Source organism: Lissotriton vulgaris, chromosome 3_2 (assembly GCF_964263255.1).
Source record: "Lissotriton vulgaris chromosome 3_2, aLisVul1.2, whole genome shotgun sequence".
NCBI classification, from domain to species: Eukaryota; Metazoa; Chordata; class Amphibia; order Caudata; family Salamandridae; genus Lissotriton; species Lissotriton vulgaris.
The window spans coordinates 7973640-7998100 of NC_141690.1; the positions used below are offsets into that span (position 1 = coordinate 7973640).

General features: G+C 47.4%; 1 protein-coding gene across 2 annotated transcripts in view; it reads left to right on the plus strand.

Moving 5' to 3' along the window:
* Nucleotides 1-24461, plus strand: part of PDS5A (PDS5 cohesin associated factor A) — a 1517933-nt gene that overhangs the window by 862665 nt on the left and 630807 nt on the right. For both annotated transcript variants that reach the window (XM_086963962.1, XM_086963961.1), the window contains exon 23: nucleotides 10155-10291. In XM_086963962.1, coding sequence (XP_086820088.1) covers nucleotides 10155-10291 — 137 coding nt within the window. The remainder of the gene's footprint in view (nucleotides 1-10154; nucleotides 10292-24461) is intronic.

Genomic DNA, 24461 nt, shown 5'->3' on the forward strand with positions numbered 1-24461 from the left:
GGAGTTTGGTTCCCATTAGAGGGCAAATATGAACCCATTACTTGTACAGTTATCCTTTTCAAAATAGCTGCACATAAATGTGCCGGTTTAGCATCTTTCGTCTTGCCCTTAAGGCATTTCTCCCTTTCATCTTGGGCAGCGCCATCAAGATCCTATCGAATAAAACAACCACCATTCATTAGATCAACATAAAGGATGGTGTTGGTGTTTAAACTGCGCCTCATCAGGCCGGTTGCTTTTGGTGGTGGGTTTTCCAGAAGCAGCCCACCATGCGTGCAACCTCCGCGTGAGGGCAGAAGCACTGTGATCTCTTACTAAAGAACCTTTTCCAAAAGTAACTGACGAGATCTTCTCCAGATTGGTAATGTCCATCGTTGGTGTGCATCACTACAGTGCTGAACAAAAAGTGCCCCATCAGTTGGTTCCATGAGAGATGATTTCTCGCTGAGGCTCCCATAGTTCCAGGGCCAATTTTCCTCACAATCAGTTTTCTGGGTAGTCGAATAAGAAACCCCAGAAGTCTAAGCAAGACTTTGCCACATTCCGCCTCTCTTTAGGAAGACATGAGGGCGACACTGTTCCTCTCAGTCTCACTCCTGTTCCACCAAGGAGCCGATGCCTAATCTGGTTCCGCTGCACTCACAGTTCCGGGGCCCATGGGCAGTACTTCATTTGAGCTGGTGGTGCCCACCAGCACTGAGCTTTGAGGACAGGGACTTATTGTTCCTCATTAGGTACTGACCCAGAGCAAGAGAGGGAAAAATGCAGAAAGGGGTCAGAAGGAGGTAGAGAAAGACTGAAAAACCATCGCAAAGGGAGAACGCAGGACTGACGAGAATGGGAAGAGGCTGGAGGGGACACTTTTAAAACTTTCTGCAAGCGCATTGGCAGGACGCGCTCACCGGATAAGGAGAAACCCGTCTTGAACCCGACTCGACGCCGGACCTCGCCGCACCCGCTCCGCGGGTGCCGCATCGCCGGAGGCTGTGAGGGTCATCTGCTTTGGACTCCACGGGGGAAGCTTGCCGTTTGCATCTTTGGCTGAGGGCTGCAGGGCTGCGAGCGTCAGGGACTCCGTGACCCAGGAGTCCCTGCTAGACCGTCTACCACTTCCGGTCCGCTCTCCCTGGCGGCCCGCCCACCGCCCACCTGAGGGCTTCTTAAACCCCTAGCCTCAACACCACCAGTGGGACACTTTTAAAACTTTCTGCAAGCGCATTGGCAGGACGCGCTCACCGGATAAGGAGAAACCCGTCTTGAACCCGACTCGACGCCGGACCTCGCCGCACCCGCTCCGCGGGTGCCGCATCGCCGGAGGCTGTGAGGGTCATCTGCTTTGGACTCCACGGGGGAAGCTTGCCGTTTGCATCTTTGGCTGAGGGCTGCAGGGCTGCGAGCGTCAGGGACTCCGTGACCCAGGAGTCCCTGCTAGACCGTCTACCACTTCCGGTCCGCTCTCCCTGGCGGCCCGCCCACCGCCCCCAACGCTGGTATAATTAGGCCCATCCCTCCCGCAGCGCGGGACGCAGCCCGGAGCAAAGACCGGGCTAAGAGCGGGCCGTTTGAGGCCGTTCGAGGACGGCAGCGGACGGCCCCGGCCCATAACCCCTGGCCTGCTGCGTTACAAGTAAGATAGGCGAAATTGTGCCCAAAGCGGGTTTTGGTTTATGAGTATTCGTACTGACTAACAGGGCGGATTATCTAGTTATTACCGCACTTGTATAAATAGTATACCCGGGTCCGATTACAGAAGCTGGTGTTAACTCTGAAATCATGGTTTTAAGATCTGGTAAAACTCGCAATGTCCAAATCCAAACACCCACAGGAGTGGTATCAGGTCCATTAGACGCTTTTATCACTCGAGCCACGGGTATCCTGGAAAAAGAAATTGCAATGGTGGAAAAGCGTCTTTCATTAGATTTAGTTAGCGGCAAACGCTCTTCACTAGGTAGGTTGGCCAAGATCCCCAGCCCCGTGCCACCTGCACAAGCGCACGCAGCCTTTAATTGTATACACCTAGACACCACGGAAGCTATTGTCCACATGGATAGCGAGGGGACAGATCCTCCCGCTCACACCACACTTTTTCCTAAACATCCCCTGGACGACCATGAAGTAACAGGAGAAATTGAAACTCAGGATAGCCATAACACCAAACAAAGTTCTGACACTGTCGATTTATTCATCGACTCACCCAAAGTAGATTCTAATGTTCCAGTTCACACAGATCTCACAGGTATAGACAAGGGTTCTAGGAAAAGAAAACAAGACTCCAGTTATAAGGGAGGGAGAGAACCCAAGATGCCGAAATTAAAAGACCCCGTTGGTAATTTTACATCGGGATCAGGCCATCCAAGCGGAAATCAATGCACAAATGCACTGACTAACACCCTATGCCCCTCCCTCATCTCCTTAGGTTCCTCAAACCCATGCCCAACATGCCTAAGCAGTGATGATTCCCTGCTGGCAAAGATAGAGGCTCTAATGAAAAACCTCCTATCACCTGTCTTGGAGAGGACTAGACTAATGACACTGCAAATAAACTCTCTGGAGGCAGTAGTTAATGCGAACTCTGCAATACTATTGTCCTTATCAGACATAGATTCCGGGTTGGCTAAACACTCCCACTTATCTTCAGCCCCAAAAACAACTATTATTCCACCTAGTCTCGTTGTTAACAATCACAATCCGCCAGGGCCAGTAATAGATAACTCTAACAAAGGGGGTGCTCATAAAAATTCTCCAAGCAAGGTATCAAAGGCCGCGCCCCAACGCTCCCATATGACAAAGCCTACGAATAAAACCCCGGCTAGCCGCCAATCAACCAAACCACCCCCTCAGGTAAAACCCAATCCAGCCACCCATAGCCTCCCACCCCATAGGCCCCCAGCAAACCAGCAAAATACACTAAATCCCCCGGCAAAGAAACAACCCAGGCATCCTACGCCGTGGGTCGATATCCCTATAGAGGCAACACCTTATACCATGGTGCTGACCGGTGTAGCCCCACTGCCATCTGGCAAAAGGGAGACCCATGACGACCTGCGCAATAAGGTTACCTTTTGGTTGAATAAAAACAGACCCCTGCCTCCATCCTCGCCAACAGAAATCCTATTTGTAAGAAGGGTTGACTGGGTGGGCCAGGGCCCTAAGGATTTGAAGGGTGATTGTATTTTAATATCGTTCAGGGACTCCTGGGTGGTGGATACAATCTGCCGAGAAGCTAGGTTTGCCAGACAGGGGGACGTCCAAACTTTAGATCTTTCCTATTTTTATCCCCAAAGACAGGCTCACTTCCAAAAGGCCCCCAAACAGGGACGAACCATCACTAGGAACTACCCCATGACACCACATCTACAAATTTTCCCACCACTATTCAACCGCTTTGGCCCCCTGTCTGATTTGGAGGCCATTGATTGACTCCATAAATCACCCCAAACACCTGAACCCGTAGAAAATGCCGACCCTGGGGTAGGGGGTAAGAGGCAGGGTCAGGCGCCCACCCAACTCACAGTCATGGTAGAGGAGTGTAAAAGGGTCCCAGCACCAACAGGGAGGGATACACCATCTTCGAGGGAAGGGGGAACCTCTTTGTTGTTGATTGAACATAGTTTTACGGGGGGGTCTGAAAATGGGCTGGAAGCTGGGATAGGACAGGATACGTTTGTAGCCTCCGAGGTGGTGCCCTCCTCTACGGTATCTACACCGGAAACTCTTGCCCTAGTGTCCTGGAACATTGCTGGGATTAAAAGTCGCATCCACTCTGGTGACTGGCTTGAGTTCATTGATAAATATGATGTCATCCTACTCCAGGAAACCTGGGCTGCCGACCCAATTTTCAAGCAGGGCTATGTAAATTTTTATAAAGCAGCCACTCGAAGTGCTATTGGGAACACCAAAGGGAGAGCCTCCGGGGGGCTACTGATCTGGGTGAGACAATCTCTGGGTTACTGTATTACGGAGATAAGTGTACCAAACCCGGACTTCCTTATTGTTAGGCTGAGAAAGACTGGCCATTGGGACTTGATCTTGTTAAACATATATGCACGAGGCCTGCCAGGTGGTCGTACGCCACCGCTGTTGGAGGTATTAGAATCTGTTCTGGCAGCCCTCGATTGTACTAATGTCATTTTGCTTGCTGGGGACCTAAATTGTTGTTTCGAACCCCTGTTAGACCCTGGGGACTGCTGGGGTTCAGTGGAGGACATTGTATGGGGCATACCCGACTTGTTGACTGTTAAACCAGTACCTGCCACAGAGGCGGCGGTGAATTGGACGGCCTTTTGTCTTAACAGTGGCTTTCGGGCCTGTAATGGTCGAACTAAATCAGACCAGGGAGCCGACTGTACTTTTGACAACGGGCTAAGAAGAAGCCGCATTGATTACATCCTGTTGAAAGTAGTAGATTGGTCCCTGATGGTAGATATGGAGATAATTCCCCGCCCAGAAAGTGACCATAATCCCTTGACCTTGCAATTAAAATTGCCAGGATTTGCAAGATTAGAGGAACCCGGTATCTCTCAGACGGGGGACACCTACCTAACAAATGATAGGAAGAGGGTAAAATGGTCCAAAATTGAGGGGGATGAGCTACTGAGAAACAAGATTACTAGCGTGGTTAATAATACTCATAACAAAATGCTGACCCACGCTGAGTCGGGGGACAACACTAGAGAAGCTGACCTCATTTTAAATCTCCATATTCGTTGTTTTGATGACTTAAAAATCCTGCTATCGCAACCCTGCCGACAGGGAAACAACACAGCACCTACTCGTCCCCATAAATGGTACAACAAAAAATGTAGGGAAGCGCACACCGCTTTGGTTAAAGCTGTTAAGTCTCGGAACATAAGTTTGGTGAAAGCCGCCAGGTCATCCTATAGGAAAACACAAGGGGAAGCTAAAAGGGAGTGGGAGGATAAATACTGGTCCGACCTCTTGGAAGCCTCCATGTCTAACAACCCCATTAAATTTTGGGAAATAGTCAAGTGGGGGAAGGATCCGGACGGACGCATCCCCACAAACCATGTGCCCCCCAATGAATGGGTGATCTTTTATGCAACCCAGTTCCGTGCAGTAAACCCCACGCCACAGAGTACATCAGAAAAGACACCCCACCCCACCCAAAGTGAGACTATCACTTTCACAGAAGGAGAGGTTGAGCTCGCATTAAATCGCACTACGCGAGGGAAAGCGCCAGGTATGGATCTCATACCTGCCGACTTGTTCAAAGCTAACCCCGCCCTGTGGATACCATACATTGTCACGGTGGCAAACTCCATAGCTGCAGGTGCAGGCATACCCAAATCTTGGAAGGGGGCGGAGATCCTGCCGATCTATAAAAAGGGCAATAGGTCTAATCCGGGTAATTATCGCCCGATTAGTCTTATTGACTCTATACAAAAACTTATTGCTCGCATGGTTTTGGGCAGGGTCCAAGGATGGATTGAGATGGAGGACATCTTATCCCCAATGCAGGCGGGCTTCAGATCGGGAACCAGCACCATCGACCAGGTGTTCAGGTTCTGTCTGATCTACTGGAAGGTGGTGCAGCTTGGCGGCGGTACCATCTTTGCAGCGTTCATCGATCTGAAGTCCGCCTTCGATCTTGTACCGAGGGAGAAAATGTGGGGAGTCTTGAAGACCCTAGGAATGCCAACAGAACTGCTTGATTTGATAATCAAATTGCATAAGGACAACTTTGCAAGGGTAAGATGGGGTGGACAGGGCCAGGTGACAGAACCCTTCCCAGTCACCCGTGGTGTCCGCCAGGGCTGTGTCTTGGCTCCTACCCTTTTCCTATTGTTCATTGACCAAGTGGTAAAATTCTTTGAATCGACCCCAACCGATGCCCCCATGCTGGCAGGACAGCGATTCCCAATGCTCATCTTTGCTGATGACACCCTACTCCTCTCCAGAACACGCAGCGGACTACAGCGGGCTCTGGACCGCTTTGAGGAGTTCTGTGTCATCAGCGACCTTAAGGTGAATGTTGGGAAAACCAAATTTATGGTGCTAACCAAGAACCACCCTGTCCGGAGTACAGTTAGTATGGGAGGAGTCAAACTGGACCAAGTAGAGAACATGACATACTTGGGGGTTATGCTAGATAGTCGCCTGAAATGGAAAACACAAGTTGATGCCCAACATCTTAAGCTTGCCCGACTTACTGGCTGCTTACTCAGTGAGCAAAGGAAATCCATTACCAAGCGGGTCACACCAGCTCTCAAAATTTACGATGCAAAAATCAATCCTGCAATTCTATATGGTGCAGACCTGTGGGGCCACAAGGATCTGACGGGCCTGTTTAAAATACAGTGCAAGTTCCTCCGCAACTTGGTAGGCTTGCCACAGTCGTCCCCCTCAATCCCCCTTTGCTTGGACTTAGGATGCCCTCCAATAAACGAGATGGCCAGATTCAGACTGGTTGCCTTTTGGAGGCGCCTTTGGACCTCGCCTGACCTTATCCTATTTGCAAATGGGGTAGCAGAAGTTAGGGCAATTAGTGGATCGGAAAAAATTCCCTGGTTCCGAACGGTCAAATCCATCTTGACGGATATGGGCTTAGAGCACCTTTGGACATCCCCAGCCGCCAGTATTTTCCCAACCAAACTGGCATTTAAAGAACTGTACTGGTCCACGCTCCGCCTGAACAGAATAAATGCCTCCTGCTCTACTAATCTTACTGGTAGGTTTCTTTGTTTTAAGTTGGACCCCACACGTGAACTTTATTGGGACACGGTTTCCAAATCCTTAGACAGGAAACTTTTCCACCAGTTCCGGGTGGGCACTTTGCCGTTGAATACCTTCACGAAAAATTGGTCCTCAAACACCACGGACCAATGTAAATGGTGCCCAGGCCAGAAGGAAACAGAGGGCCATTTTCTGTTTGCTTGTCCCAAATATCATGAACCAAGGGTCAAATGGCTAAAACCACTTTTCCAGAGCCTGCCCATAAGAAAATCAGAAGAGGCTATCCATGTATTAAAAACTAACACACTGGAAATTATTACAGTATGTATAGCCAAATATCTGGGCTGGGCGTGGATACTCAGGGCAAAACAATAGTTTCAATCTGGATAGTATGAATTTACTGGTAATCCCATTCCCCCTAAGGAAAATTTGTTTCAGGATTGTCTACAAATTGTTTAATTCTTTTTAATGTATGTGTATTTAATGTCAATTAATTATTGCTTGTAATATTTGTCTTTTATGATTTTTTTAATAATCGAAATAAAGACTTTAAAACCTGAAACCTGACCATGAAACTTTTGTATTCAGCGCACCATCATTTAAAAGCACCGGACGTGGGTTTCTGCCAGAGCTTTAGGCACCAGCACTCATTTGATAAAAAAATAAAACCCTACCCAGGAGTGACCTCACAGCAAGTTGAAGCATTTCCTGTTGCATGCTTCTGGCTCCCTCTGGCACCCCTTTGAGCACCAAGGATCCGCGGGCCCTACAGTCTTAACACACTCGGAGGGTTATCCCTCTGCACCGTTTGGACCACTGAAACCCACTGTGGGTACTTTACTGGCATCTGGCTATGTGCCAGAGCCCATTCCATCACTTTGTTTATTGATGCAGGAGGGACTACCCTGCAGCCTTGCTCCTACCTTACATAAGCTTTTTTGTTCAGACTCTAATTTGAGCCAGCCATATGGATATGGCAATGGTTGGGACAGTTAGTACATATTAAAGGAGGCCAGTGGACTGGACACCTGATTGGACATTGGGTTTGTTGTCCTCTTGGACCATTGACAGAGGTGAGTACTTCCTTCGCCACAGTATTTAGAAAGGCTGCTGAAGTCCTTGAACTTCACCTCCTGACTATGAAGGTTTGAGCATTGACCAAACTGCTTTTGCCCTTTAATTAATGTCATACTGACTACACACTGTTAGGCTAAGCCATGTTCTCTTCCCCACTCATCCGAGAAGTGGTTTGTCAACATAGGCCTGCTCCAATGTTTTGAACTAATATCCGGAGAGCACGGTGCTATGGATATCCACCATAAGTAAACCTAATGGCTTTCCAAATAATCCCCTTGACTGAGTTGAAATGAGTGGACACCTTTGGCGAGTATGTTTTCCTTGCCCAGCCAATCCCTGAGGTCAGTTAATGCGAGCTGCCTACAGGGGTGCTACATTTACACACTTTGGGACATGCTGGGTAAGATCTTACCTGCGGCCCCAGAAGAACTTCATCATTCATTGGCCCAAATTATTCAAGATAATTGGAATGCGGTCAAGTTTGCTCTCCGTTCCCGCCTAAATACCACAGATTGTCTAAGCAGGGCTGTGTGAACTAGTGTGGTGCTTTGAAAGCAACACGCATAGATGAGGTCCACAGGATTCTCCAGGGGACTTCTGGGCGTCCTTAATGGACATGCTTTTTGATGGCTCCCACCCGTTTAGCTAAAAGTCCGACTCTACAGTGTAAACTATTAAAGAATACTGAGCCACAGCAAGCTCTCTAGGCCTGTTCCCTAGTAATACCAACAACAATTTATTCTTTTAGGGGATGTGTGAGAGGCCTGATATCTAGACCGCTATAGCCCTCACAGTAGTCTTTCCTGCCTTTTTAAGGTCAGGGCATTGGTTCCCGCAGATGATGGCCTGGCCTGAGACAGCATTCTTCTCAATATTCTGCCCTGTCCTTATTTCACCCAGCCTCCTAGTAGGAGAAAGAATCAGCCACTTCCTGTGCAAGTACATTTCAGTGAGCCATGTAAAATAGCTCTTTGTGGGGTTCCCTTGGGCAAAGATGTGCAAGGCAGTGCATAAACAGACCATCTCTCGATGGATAGCATTAGGACCTGCTATGCATTGCTAAAAAGCATCCTCCAGAAAAAAAGGAAGCATCCTCCTGAAGTCCTACAGGCTCATTTCACCACAACCAAACTTGCTACTACTGCATTAGCATGCAGAGTGCCTATCCTAGATATTTGTAAAGCAACGTTGTGGGCATCAGTGCCCACATTCAGTAACCACTAATGCCACAATAGTCAGGAATGTCGAGATGGGCATTTTACTTGCTTGTTCCTGCATGACTTAAGTTTGAGCCATTCCACAGGCCCACCACCTTGAGAGGTACTACTTTAGTATCTATTTACATGGCGAGGAGTCTTAAGAATAGAAGTATCTTTCAGAAGAATAGAAGTATCTTTCAGAAGAGAAAGTTACTTACCTTTGGTAACACTTTTTCTGGTGGCTACTCTAACTGTAGATTACCACCATACTCCCACCTAGCAGTTCTGTGGTATGGAGTCTTCTATCTAAAAATATCCCAATCTAGAAATTTGCACGCTGGTTCGTTCAGCCTGGTATTCGGCTTTGTGTCTGTGGGAGTGGAAGAGTTCATTCAAGAAATTGACTGAGGTTGTATTTTGATCATCTCACTTTGGAAATCTGACAGAATTGAAGGATTCATATTCAGATATGTCCTTGATGGACAGCCTTTGAGTCACCAGTAATTTTATGTTTAACTGTAATGTTTGCACTGGTTAAAGCATGGCATTGTCTTCACCATGACTGTTAGTTACCAGAATATTATGCAGATAGACATTTGCAAATGGATTATGAATAAACGAACACTTGCGCAATTTTAATGATGTTAGACTGTTATAAACGATTTCCATGGAACCTTTGTATCACTTTTTTCCAATAAGTTACCCTGATCTCCTAACGGTTTAAGCTTTTGTCCTTGTTTACAAATTCCATTTTACTGTTTTGCGTCAGGCATTACCTGAAGTTAGCACATCTGAGGTGGATAAAGTCGTGACTAGTGTCTCATTGGGCCATTCATCGGTGCTGGAGAACTAATGCCTATAGGAAGTTTTCTGGATCCAATCTGTTTCCTGAAGGATTTTCAACAGTTGAGGAATCTACCCAAAGATGTGGTATCCACTAAAAATATTGTTCCCAAGTTAACTGACTTTTTTCCTACAGCAACATTGATGACAACACTCTGGCCTTCAGATATTCACTGTTCATTTACAGGGGCTACATTTTGAATATTTGTTCAGTGGGTTATAGGATTTTTCTTCTAATATATTTGGTGTGTTGGAGTGCTTTCAAGGCTCACCTGTCGCTCATCTCATTTTTTTAAAAGAAAATTGTGGTACGATTAATACTTCATATGCTTTTTCATACAGGTACAGGCTATTAAGCTACTGGTACGCTGGTTACTGGGAATGAAGAACAACCAGTCAAAATCTGCAAATTCTACCCTCCGATTGTTATCAGCGATGCTGGTCAGTGAAGGGGACCTCACGGAACAGAAAAGAATTAGGTAGGTCCAAATACTTTTTCTCCAGAATAGTAAATCATTAATTTATTCAGATTTATTATTGATACATGTATGGGCATTACATATACTATTCTGAGTGAAAGTGGCAACATATGGCATTTGAAAATGATTCTCAATGCCAAGAAACTTGCTTGTTGGACGTCATAAGCAAATGTAAAGAAAGTGAGAATGTATATCTAGCGTTCAAAGGGGCAAAAAAGCAGATTATGCCTCAGTGCTAAGATCTTACTGCCCAAACCATGTACTCTGCAATTTACTTTTGCCCCCCGCCAGCTGTCTTAGAAAATAGCTAATTTGTTTAACTTACTTCGAAAATAAATTGCTGTGCTTATTCGACCTTTGAAAGACCAGTATTATATTTTTCTGTTGTACTTTTTTGATTTTTTTATCATAAAATCTAATAAAGCTCTAATGTAGCATATGATAATTTTCTATCAGCAGACTAGAAACAAACGGGCCATGTTTTTATTGCAGTTACTGCTTAACTAAAAATCCTGACTATCTGAAAAAGACTATTAGTTATAGATTCCCTACCTTAGAATTACCCCCAGGCGTCAGACTGGATCCAAAGAAATTTTTTCATAGCAGTACCCCTGCGGGTTGGTAGACTCCGCTTTCGGCGTCGTGATCGCCGGGATGAGGTTGCCGGATCTATTTAGACTCCGCCCTCACGCGCTGAAATTAGTTATTTCTTTTTCCGCTCCAGCCAGGGCTGATCCGGAGAGAGCGGTACCTCTAGTCACTTTATTGACTATTTTACTTTTGTCGACTTCTTTTTGAGTCGGCAGACTCCTGGTGCACGTAGGTGTGTCCCTTGCTTGGACCGGTTTCAAGGCTTGTGACTCCTGTCACAAATTGATGTTGGTTACGGACCCGCACCTCATGTGCCTTTTGTGTTTGGATCGTGACCACGACCCAACGTCATGCACAGACTGCCAGGCCATGAACCCGAAGTCTTTGCGGGAGCAGTCCCGAAAGCTTCTTGAGGCCCTGCAGACCGCTCTGTGCCGCTTGAGGTGCCGGTGAGGAGGGAGGTCGCGGACTGGTCGTGGAGCCATCACCACCGCTCATCGTCTAAGTCTTTGGGTAAGTTGAAGCACAAAAAGAAGGCGAAAAAACATCTTCGCTCTTTGCGTTCTCCCCATCCGTTGGCCGACGTGGGATGCGGATGGTGGTATCCATTCAGAACCTTCACTTCTCCAGTGGCAGTGCGCTTTACTTGGATGTTGCTTTGTGCCCCCTGGAATTGAGTTCCTGTAAAACAGCCAAACGTTCATTAATGTCAAATGGTGTTTCTGCTGTCACTGGGCTGAGATTATCGCGATCTTGTACGCACATTCTCACACTAAACAGTAGTTCGTATGGAGTATGACCCCCACTCCCTGCGATTTTCTTGTCATTTTATTAAGCGCCCTCAGGGACCCTATATAGGTAATTTACCCAACTACAACCTGAGCCTAATACCCTTGCTGTTAAGGATTGCTTGAAGTCATGGATTTTCCGCTCAACTACAAATTTCCCTCGGGATGATAGGGGAAAAAGTACTGCAAGGGCACACTCAAATTTCCCATGACTTCTTTATAAGTCTGAGAGCTAAACGCCGGGTCCTGGTCTGAGTGTAGTGTGCCAGTTATGTGTGTGCCAATGAAGACTTGCAAATCCTTTATAACAGTTTGAGAGTCAGCCAGGCGCTGTGGCCAAACTCACAGGAATCTGGAGCATGAATCAAATGCCACCAAGATCAGCCTGCAGAGTCTCGGTCCAGCCTGGAAGGAATTCTCCTCTCTCTCTCTCTCTCTCTCTCTCTCTGTAAGGGGGGTGGTCTAATATACTAAAGTGGTCACTCCATGGTTTCTTCTAGAATCAATATGTTTTGAAAACATTCACTAATCCCTTGCTAATCCTTTTCTAAACAAAAACCCTCCTGCATAGCTGGCTGTTGGCCTTGGATGAATAAAGAGAGGTGACCCTTATACAGAATAAATCTGCTGTCCCTGAGGACTTGTTTATGAACGTCAGATACAGGGATTAAGATAGGGTACTGAGAGCCTGTTGTCAAATAGACAGAAGTAAGCTAGTGGATAAAAGGTCACCTGTATAGAACAGTTATGTAGTGTGGATGGGACAAAAAGTATGTACATGATGGGACTATCCTAAAGGACATGACAGTGGCCAATCCTTTTCAGGCAAAAGAATTTCGTAACCATATATCCGGTTCTCCCAAAAGAGAGCCTTGATGTTTCTGGGTATATCCCCCTCCATTTGGAGCAATATTTCATATAAACGATGTCGGACACTTATACTTGTATAAGGTTTTTCCACCGTGATCTGCTCATTCAGCGCTACTACCCCAGATAATCTATTTGGTTACGGCGAGCTATTGTAATTTCTGCTGGCCTGTCCAGCATCGTCACTGCCCGTTCTCCGTTGAGAAGCAGAGTCCTCATTAGTGTAGGAGAGTAGGGTCTGCTATCCTATGGTCACCCCAAATTTTTGCTTTTTGCTTCACTGGTTTATGACTTAATGTGGCTGTGGGCCTGCTAATCAGACCCACAGCCTGCTGTTCTCTCTCTAAATTACTGCCAATGCACTTTAGGTGTATTACGAATTTGAACTGGTTCACCTTAAAATGGCCCCTGTAACAGTGTACCCAGGTACTGCAGCATGTATTGTGCCACCCCTGGCCTGGCCTCCATATTTGACACAACTGGCTGATCACTCAGCTGGGGTAAGTTGGTGTAATCACCTCTTACTTAGATATAGTATCCCTATATCTAACCTTAAACTGGACATATATGTTCCTATCAGCCACTCCTATGGAAGGCCTCATCAATCCTGGAGGCAGAGTGCTTGGAAATATGTGAGATGGTGCTCTAGCATGAGCTGAGCCTGTCTGCAGCTGTCGGGAACCACTCCCTTAGCTGTTCCGGGATATTGCCATACCATATACTCTTAAGTGCATTATAATCCTCACGGTTATTTGCTAACTTTAGTTTGGCTTTATCAAAACATGTCGAGTAAGGTGTCATACGATTTGGAATACTATCCCCTCGACAGTTCTGTCGACGGGGATAGCATTCCAACCTTCTAGAGGGACACGACATGTGTGTAGCCTTAACCCCGGTTAAAGTTAACCAGAGCCTCAGCATCACAAAATGGATGCTGCCACCACAGACACAAGTCTGACCTACTGCTGCTGGGAGTCCTTCCAGCGAGGAAGGCTTGGACAAAGGGTTTCCTGCCTTGGGAGGTGCGAGCAACACCCCAGACAGGATTTTGTGTATTGGGTAGGACAGGGCTGAATAGATTGAGACATGCCCGGGGCACACAAGGTGTCCCAGTGCATAAGCCAGTCCAAACCGGTCCTGGGACTTTCCAGACCCAGGCCTGGCGAGGAGCTGGACCAAGGAAAGGGGGTGTAACCGCCCCCCTTCCTGGTCCCACCCAGAGGAGGGACCTAGTAGGTGATCCACCCCTCAGATTGGGAATAAGAGTGGGAGCAGTGCCATTGCACAGCAGATCATCCTGAATCAACTTGAAACTAAGAAGACTGGACTTCGGCATTCTGCTGCACAGAAGACTGAAGAGAATCTCCCTTGTGGCCTAGGAGTGGCCACCCTGTGAATACAGGTACCAACCAGCGAATCGACGTCTGCTTTGCCGCCGCCTCCCGCCGGAGCCCAGAGCGTGACAAGACCCAGACTCCCAGACTTCTCACAGCCCGATCCACAGTCCCTGCAAAGAAGGGACCCGTGGAGGCACCGAGAGACGTGGGACCGGACATCTTGGAAGACACCCGAAGAGCTGACTGCGCAGCATCAGAGGCATCCTCGACATTGTGCTTTGGGGACTGAGAACCCCCACCACCGAGCAGCCCTTGCACCGAAGATCAGCCCCCCAGCATCTCCACGATCTGCGTGGGGCTCTTTTGCATTGTGCCACTCGACCCGCCATCCCGGCCACTAGCCACGTGGTCAGCGGCCATCTTGGCGACGAAACCGAAGAACTACACTGCGGGTCTGGTTGCCCTCGCTCCTGTAAAAAGGAGCACCCGCTCTGACCTTGCTGGTCCGAGTAAGAAGCCTTTTTCAACTCCTGCGTGGCTTGCATTAGCCAAGGCCTGTTTGCTCCGATCAAGTTGCCGACACCGCCAACAGCGAGAAGCCTGCGTGGGACAGCTCGTGACCGACTCCTGGACGTCCTCGTCCCCCAGTGTCCACGTGGCTGCAGAGAGAAGCTACACCTCAACGCCTGTTTGCACCCGACATCGCCTGGTTCCAATCTGGTTCCACTGTAGTCACTGGCTAGTGACTTTGAACATTGTCCCCTCTGCTTTCAGGTCTTCACATCTTCAGATTATTTTATTTTATTTATTTTTAGAGTTTTCTATAGCGCGAACTTGAACCAATAAGGTTATCAGAGCGCTTTACATAGCACCAGTTCCGTTACATGTTGTCATAGCAGTTTACATAGAATCAGTTACGTTGCACATTTCAGGATCTTGAACCGTTTAGGTTATCAGAGCGCTTCACATAAGACAGCATTCGATGTCCAGTGCCCTCCTCCGCCGTGTAGCGGGGGACCTCATCCAGCCCTCCGAAAGTCGTCGAGCTGTCGGGACTAGGCTCCTGGAATTTCAGCTGACCTAGGATCACACGCGTTACAGAAGGTGCAAATAGAAAAGAAAAAAATTGCAAATGTACAAGAGATAGAATCACAAGAGGAGGAGATACAAATGGATATACTCTAGGCCTATACTGGTCAGAGGCAATAAGAGAGACAGTAGGAAAGTCAAAAGGACAGTGAGAGGTCACTAAAATGGTGGAAGAAAAACGTTAGTAGAAGAGGCACGTCATATAGAGATAATGGCGGGGAGCGCGAAGGTCCGAGTCCGAAGGTTCAGAAAGAGGGCTGGCATAGCCAGCAGGTCCAGGGGGGGACAGGCAGTCCGCAGCAAAGTCGCAGCCACATAGATCAAGAGGAGCTGGGCAGGGGAGTTCAATCCTGAGACCAGAGGAGGGTCAGGGGAGAAAGACCCCCAGCGCCCAGGCAGAGATGGAAGGCAACAAAGTTAGAAGCTTCCTCATATATTCCGGGGTGTCCACAGTTTACTCCGTTTGGTCTTTCGTAGTGGTCCTATATCCTGTTTTTACCTGTAATGCACCGATTGATATGCTGGGACTGATATTTCTGTCATGACTTCAAACTAATTAGTTGCAAAGGGGCAGCTGAAATTCCAGGAGCCTAGTCCCAACAGCTCGACGACTTCGGAGGGCTGGAAGTGGTCCCCCGCTTTACGGCGGAGGAGGGCACTGGACATCGAATGCTGTCTTATATAAAGCGCTTTGATAACATAATAGGTTCAAGATCCTGAAATGTGCAACGTAACTGATTCTATGTAAACTACTGTGATAACATGTAACGGAACTGGTGCTATGTAAAGCGCTCTGATAACCTTATCGGTTCAAGTTCGCGCTATAGAAAACTCTAAAAATAAATAAATAAAAATAAAGACCCTCCAAAGGCACCATCCAAATTTGTTATCTTTTCCTTCAAGGAATTAAGGCAGCTTTGTGCCTTAAGGGGTCTGAAGACAGGGCCATCCCCCACTACAGACCACCTTAGAGAGCTCTTAGACCAGTCTGAGACTCTAAAGACCTCTAAAGCAGACCCCACAGGGAATGCTGAAGGAGGCTCTCCCACTGAAGATGATAGTGCAAATGCCCCTGTCCCCATAGTCTAGGTAGATGAGGATGACCAAGTCACTGGACCTCCTCAGATGGATTTGGAGGAGGAGACAGAAGGGGGGAGCAGTGATTCTGATGATGGTAGACTTAGTCAGGTGCCAGCCAACAGGCTCAGCCAGGCTAACTTAAGTATATTTGGGACTGAAGCAAGGCTGATCTTGCCCAGACACCCAAGTGGACTTAACCAGGAGCGTAGGAGGAGGAGGAATCACTCAGGTGAATCCAATACCTCCCAGGCATCTAGAGGCTCTCATGGTCACTCCAGAAGGGAGATGACTAGCCCCCAGAGAAGGGAGCATGAGGCCAAAATGAGAGAGGCTGAGCTTAGGATCCAGAGACAAGAGTTAGAAGTTGCCCTGGCCCAAGAGAAGCTTGCTAGAGCAAGACAGCCTAGAGAGAGTGGGGTAATAGAACCCACTGGTTGCAGCAATATCCACAAGGATAAAGACAGGTCTTTTGATAACAGAAACCTGAGTAAGATTGTGCCACCCTACAAAGCTGGGGATGATATCCACAAATGGATGACTGCACTTGAGAGAGCCTGCAAAGTACAGCAGATCCCTCAGGAGCAGTGGGCAGCAATCTTGTGGCTCTCCTTTGAAGGTAGAGGCCGAGACAGACTCCTCACAGTTAGTGATGGGGATTCTAAAAACTACCTGGTCCTGAAGAGTGCTCTGATTGATGTGTTAGGCTTAACCACTGAACAGTACAGGTTAATGTTCAGAGATACCCAGAAGACACAGACTCAGGACTGGTCTGAATTTGTTGTGTGCCACTAAGGCTCTGGAGGGATGGTCGCTGGGAAGCAAGGTTACAGACTATGAAGGATTGTATAATTTGCTAATGAGAGAACAAATTTTAAATAATTGTCAGAACCAGCAGTTGCATCAACATTTGGTTGACTCAGATTTGACCTCTCACAAAGAATTGGGAAAGAGGGCAGATAAATGGGTTGGAACCAGAGTTAAGCAAAAGAACCAGAACCAGGGTGGTGACCAGAAGAAAACCGACCAGAAGGGTGGGGAGCAGAAAACTAAAGACCAGAAGTCTTCAACAGGGCCCCAAACTAATGCAGAGGGTGGGTCCCAAACTTCTCAGAAGAAGAAGAAAGAAGGTCAAAGAAAACCCTGGTGTAGTACTTGTAAAAACACCTCTCACTGGACAAGTGTGTAAAAAGGGTGGAGCCCCCAGCACTGCAGACCCTAAGGCACCTGCACCCACTAGTACAGCTAGCAGTGCTGGTCCACAAACCAAGGGGGTAGTGGGTATCACCTTGGGAACTGAAGGAGATTCTGACCTAGTCAGAACCCTTACACAGGCTGTTCTGATTTGTGAGGGGGGCATAGATTTGGCCCCTGCCATAAGTCCCAGTAATCTGGGCAAATACAGACAGACACCTTTGATTAATAACAAAGTGGCTCAAGCTTACAGGGACACATGTGCCAGTGTCACTATGGTGACACCTAACTTTGTGGACCCTGGACAATACATTCCAGGTGATAATTACCTGGTGACCAATGCCAGCAATGTCACCACTACCCATAGTGTGGCAATTGTTAACTTTTCCTGGGGAGGGGTAACTGGCCTAAAAGGAGTTGTGGTTAGTGCTGATCTCCCAGTTGAATGTTTGTTGGGCAATGACCTGGAGAGCTCTCTATGGTCAGAAGTTGAGTACAGGACTCATGCAGAGATATTGGGGATATCATCACATGTCCTTGCTGTGACCAGGTCACAGGCCAAAAAGTGCCTCTCTGAACCTCAGGTCTTGGATTCTGGAACAATGGACCAAGCACCTTCCAAGAAGAAGAACAACAGGAGGGTTAAGGCTGTGCCTTCCCATCTGCCTACGAGTGAGGATCAAGCTTCACAGGAAGCTGGTCTTGAGACCCCTGAACGAACTGTCTCTGAAGAACTTGAACCTGACCAGGTTGAGTTTCTGGGGACAGGGGGACCTTCTAGGGCAGACTTGGGGCAGGCTCAGTTAACCTGTCCTTCTCTTGAACCCCTCAGACAGCAGGCTGCTGCTGAGGCTGCTGGGAATGCTCAAGGTGCCCATAACGTTTATTGGGATGATGGACTCCTTTATACAGAGGGTAGAGACCCCAAGCCTGGTGCAACCAGGAGATTGGTTATACCTCTGCAATTTAGGGGTTTCCTTCTCACCTTGGCCCATGATATTCCTTTAGCAGGACACCTAGGCCAGAATAAAACTTGGGACAGGCTTGTCCCTCACTTTCACTGGCCTCACATGTCTGAAGACACCATGGAGTTTTGTCGCTCCTGTGAAACCTGCCAAGCCAGTGGTAAAGCAGGTAGCACCACAAAGGCCCCCCTGATACCACTACCTGTGGTGGGGGTTCCCTTTGAAAGAGTGGGGATTGATATTGTAGGTCCAATGGATCCCCCTACAGCATCTGGGCACAGATTCATACTGCTGGTGGTGGACCATGCCACCAGGTACCCAGAAATCAAACAAGAGTGCCTCTCACTTTTCAATCAAAGCCAAAAATCAAGGCGGTTGAAGACGCTATTTGTCGTTTTCAACACGGTATTTTTATTTTTACCAGTTACTTTTATAGTTTGTCAAATGTTTGAAATGTTTGTCGCACACAACATATGATAAGCAGAAAAGACCTGTACGAAACATCAATTTTAAACAAAGTTTGAATCATTCATTGCAACACAGTGTCAAAATTAAACGTAGACCTGAATGCGGTCAACAGATAGAAACATTAAACATATGTGACAAAGTACATAGTGCAACACGTATTTACATCAGTGCAAGGTTTGATTAAAGCAAAAAAATAGCAAAGAAAGGAAAGATTAGAAAAAATTAGAAAAAAGGAGCGCGAAAATGAATTCGAGACTCTATTTTATCGTCAGCAATGGCTTGAATTTGAATTGTCCTTTTCTAATTCGCCGACGCGTTTCGAATCCAGAGATTAACTGTCAGGATTCTCATCAGGGCATAGTTAATCTATCTGTGAATTTAAGCAAAGGGGGAAAGGATTTCAGTGTCATGATTTGGCGTAGAGACAACACTCCTTATGCTGTGACAATCAGCTATGACCTACCGCTTTTTAGAAGAAGCTAATGTCAGCAAGGAATTGCAAGTGCAGACTCAAAGGTGGGTCCAAGAATGGAGCGCCTACAATTAAAATGAACGGACATTTTAGCACAAATTGGACATTTAATTGCTTACACTTAGAAAACAAATCTCCACTAAGCATACCGTCATTGGGTTCAAAGTCGATCAGAACGGCTGCTTAATGCGGGATGGGGGCTCCGCAGCGTGCTCGCTGTCTTAAAACAATTCTCTACCGGCAAGCGGGAGTGGTACCTTTTGCGTTTTCCGCTGCTTTGGTCCAAAATGGGATCCTATTGCCTGAAGGGACGTCTTGGCGCAGTAAGCATGTTAAAGTTTAGTTGGCGTGCTCCAACTCCGCTAAGGAAAAACGAAGTTGTTGTTAGTCAACAGCTAGAGTCAGTCCTAAGGAGCGCGCTGGGAAGCGGCGCTTTGCCTGCAGGAGCATTGCTTACCTCGAAGTGATTCAGTTGGCGGCTCACAGCATTCTGTCTGGTTTCCCAAGATGGATGCTGCTGTAGTTACTATGGCAATGAATCATTGAGGTGCCGCTTTGCATTATGGGATTTGTAGTTTGTGCAAATGTCAAGTATTAAGTAGGGAAAAGTCCATGTTACATTTAAAACATACTGAGAAGCGACCGAGTCGGTCGTCCGGAAAACAAGACACCATTGAATTAGATTCTAGCGACTTCAGATAAAGTATTGAGGCCCCTCTGCAGCGGAAAACGCAAAAGGTACCACTCCCGCTTGCCGGTAGAGAATTGTTTTAAGACCCAGACTGTAACTTACAAGTACCAATATACAATCACTTTTTTGTACACAGCGCCACTGCCCTCTCCTAGACAGCGGGCACGCTGCGGAGCCCCCATCCCGCATTAAGCAGCCGTTCTGATCGACTTTGAACCCAATGACGGTACGCTTAGTGGAGATTTGTTTTCTAAGTGTAAGCAATTAAATGTCCAATTTGTGCTAAAATGTCCGTTCATTTTAATTGTAGGCGCTCCATTCTTGGACCCACTTTTAAGTCTGCACTTGCAATTCCTTGCTGACATTAGCTTCTTCTAAAAAGCGGTAGGTCATAGCTGATTGTCACAGCATAAGGAGTGTTGTCTCTACGCCAAATCATGACACTGAAATCCTTTCCCCCTTTGCTTAAATTCACAGATAGATTAACTATGCCCTGATGAGAATCCTGACAGTTAATCTCTGGATTCGAAACGCGTCGGCGAATTAGAAAAGGACAATTCAAATTCAAGCCATTGCTGACGATAAAATAGAGTCTCGAATTCATTTTCGCGCTCCTTTTTTCTAATTTTTTCTAATCTTTCCTTTCTTTGCTATTTTTTTGCTTTAATCAAACCTTGCACTGATGTAAATACGTGTTGCACTATGTACTTTGTCACATATGTTTAATGTTTCTATCTGTTGACCGCATTCAGGTCTACGTTTAATTTTGACACTGTGTTGCAATGAATGATTCAAACTTTGTTTAAAATTGATGTTTCGTACAGGTCTTTTCTGCTTATCATATGTTGTGTGCGACAAACATTTCAAACATTTGACAAACTATAAAAGTAACTGGTAAAAATAAAAATACCGTGTTGAAAACGACAAATAGCGTCTTCAACCGCCTTGATTTTTGGCTTTGATTGAAAAGTGAGAGGCACTCTTGTTTGATTCCTATATTTAGGCCCAGCCTTCTCACTTGTCCTCTAAGGGCCAAGCTCCCCTTGTTCTACCAGGTACCCAGAGGCAATTCCACTTAGGACCACAACAGCTCCTGTTGTGGCCAGGGCCTTACTTGGAGTTTTCTCCAGGGTGGGGTTTCCTAAGGAGGTAATATCTGACAGAGGTGCCAACTTCATGTCAGGATATTTGACAGCTATGTGGAAGGAATGTGGTGTCAACTACAACTTCACCACTCCTTATCATCCACAATGTAATGGGCTTGTTGAAAGGTTTAACAAGACCCCAAAGGGTATGATCAAAGGATTACCTGAAAAGCTCATGCGCAGATGGGACATCCTTCTACCCTGCCTTTTGTTTGCTTACAGAGAGGTCCCTCAAAAGGGGGTTGGCTTCAGCCCCTTTGAATTGTTGTTTGGGCACCCTGTAAGAGGAACCGTTTGTCTAGTGAAGGAAGGATGGGAGTTACCTCTCAAAAAGCCTAAACAGGACATAGTGGACTATGTACTTGGTCTCCGCTCCAGGATGGCTGAGTACATGGATAAGGCATCCAAAAACCTTGAGGCTAGCCAAGAATTACAGAAAGCTTGGCATGACCAAAAGGCTGTTTTGGTTGAGTTTCAGCCAGGACAGAAGGTATGGGTGTTGGAGCCAGTGGCCCCAGCAGCACTCCAAGACAAATGGTCTGGACCCCATACAATTCTGGAGAAGAAGGGAGAGGTTACCTACTTGGTGGACCTAGGAACTCCCAGGAGCCCCCACAGGGTGCTCCATGTCAACAGACTAAAGGCATATGTCAGCAGGGAAGACATGGGCTTGCTCATGGCTACAGATGAGGGACAGGAGGAAGAGAGTGACCCTCTCCCAGACCTGCTCACTCAGAACCCTGAGGATGGCTCAGTTGATGGTGTGGCCTTAGATGGCAGCCTCACTGAACATCAGCAAAATGACTGTAGACAAGTTCTGCAGGCATACAGGCATATGTTCTCATTGACACCCAGTCAGACTAATTGGTGTACCATGGTGACAGTCTTCCTGTAAAGAGCAAGATTTACAGCCGACCTGATCATGTCAGCGACTGTATAAAGACTGAGGTGCAAAAGATGCTGGAATTCGGTGTCATTGAGCCTTCAGAGAGCCCTTGGGCTAGCCCAGTGTTTCTGGTCCCCAAACCTCACACCAAAGATGGCAAGAGAGAGATGAGGTTCTGTGTGGATTACAGAGGACTCAATGCTGTCACCAGGACAGATGCACACCCTATTCAAGGGCAGATGAGCTCATTGACAAGTTGGTTTCTGCCAAATATTTGAGCACATTTGACTTGACAGCTGGCTACTGGCAAATCAGGTTAGCTGAGGAGTCTAAAGCCAAAACTGCATTTTCTACCCCCAGTGGGCATTATCAATTTGTGGTGATGCCCTTTGGTTTGAAAAATGCACCTGCCACCTTCCAAAGGTTGGTGAATCAAGTCCTTACTGGGTTGGATGACTTTTGCGCAGCATATCTGGATGATATTGCTGTCTTTAGCTCCACCTGGGAGGATCACCTGGTCCACCTGAAGGAAGTGCTTGAGGCTCTGCAAGAGGCAGGCCTCACTATCAAGGCAACAAAGTGCCAGATAGGGCAGAGTAAAGTTGTATACTTGGGTCACCTTGTAGGTGGAGGCCAAGTTCAACCACTGGAGAGTAAGATCCAAACCATCAAGGACTGGTCCCCTCCAACTACCCAGACTCAGGTCAAAGCTTTCTTGGGCCTGACTAAGTACTACAGGAAGTTTAAGAACTATGGGTCCATTGTGACTCCTCTTAATGATCTGACATCCAAGAAGATGCCCAAAAAGGTTCAGTGGACAGTAAACTGTCTAAAGGCATTTGATGACCTGAAGAAGGCCATGTGCTCTGCACCTATCCTGAAGAGTCCTGACTACTCAAGAGAGTTCATTGTCCAAACTGATGCTTCTGAGTTGGGAGTGGGAGCAGTGCTTTCACAGCTTAATGTAGATGGCCAGGACCAGCCCATTGCTTTTTTTAGCAGAAGGCTGACCCCCAGAGAAAAACGTTGGTCAGCCATTGAGAGGGAGGCCTTTGCTGTGGTGTGGGCCCTGAAGAAGTTGAGATCATACTTGTTTGGCACTCACTTCAAGATTCAGACCGACCATAAGCCCCTCTTATGGCTTAATCAGATGAAGGGTGAAAACCCCAAACGACTCAGGTGGTCCATTTCCCTACAGGGGATGGACTTTACAGTGGAGCACCGCCCAGGGACTGACCATGGCAACGCAGATGGTCTCTCCAGGTACTTCCACTTAGAACATGAAGACACAACTGGTCAAGGTTAGTCTAATGTCCCTGCGTTTGGGGGGGGGGGGGGGGGTTGTGTAGGAGAGTAGGGTCTGCTATCCTATGGTCACCTCAAATTTTTGCTTTTTGCTTCACTGGTTTATGACTTAATGTGGCTGTGGGCCTGCTAATCAGACCCACAGCCTGCTGTTCTCTCTCTCTAAATTACTGCCAATGCACTTTAGGTGCATTACGAATTGGAACTGGTTCACCTTATTGGCCCCTGTAACTGTGTACCCTAGGTACCCAGGGCATAGGTGTTTCCAAGGCCTACCAGGGGCTGCATGCAGCATGTATTGTGCCACCCCTGGCCTGGCCTCCATATTTGACACAACTGGCTGATCACTCAGCTGGGGTAAGTTGGTGTAAGCACCTCTTACTTGGATATAGCATCCCTATATCTAACCTTAAACTGGACATATATGTTCCTATCAGCCACTCCTATGGAAGGCCTCATCAATCCTGGAGGCAGAGTGCTTGGAAATATGTGAGATGGTGCTCTAGCATGAGCTGAGCCTGTCTGCAGCTGTCGGGAACCACTCCCTTAGCTGTTCCGGGATATTGCCATACCATATACTCTTAAGTGCATTATAATCCTTGCGGTTATTTGCTAACTTTAGTTTGGCTTTATCAAAACATGTCGAGTTAGGTGTCATACGATTTGGAATACTATCCCCTCGACGGGGATAGCATTCCACCCTTCTAGAGGGACACGACATGTGTGTAGCCTTAAACCCGGTTAAAGTTAACCAGAGCCTCAGCATCACAAAATGGATGCTGCCACCACAGACACAAGTCTGACCTACTGCTGCTGGGAGTCCTTCCAGCGAGGAAGGCTTGGACTAAGGGTTTCCTGCCTTGGGAGGTGCGAGCACCACCCCAGACAGGATTTTGTGTATTGGGTAGGACAGGGCTGAATAGATTGAGACATGCCCGAGGCACACAAGGTGTCCCCGTGCATAAGCCAGTCCAAACCGGTCCTGGGACTTTCCAGACCCAGGCCTGGCGAGGAGCTGGACCAAGAAAAGGGGATGTAACCTCCCCCCTTCCTGGTCTCACCCAGAGGAGGGACCTAGTAGGTGATCCACCCCTCAGATTGGGAATAAGAGTGGGAGCAGTGCCATTGCACAGCAGATCATCCTGAATCAACTTGAAACTAAGAAGACTGAACTTCGACATTCTGCTGCACAGAAGACTGAAGAGAATCTCCCTTGTGGCCTAGGAGTGGCCACCCTGTGAATACATGCACCAACCAGCGAATCGGCGTCTGCTTTGCCGCCGCCTCCCGCCGGA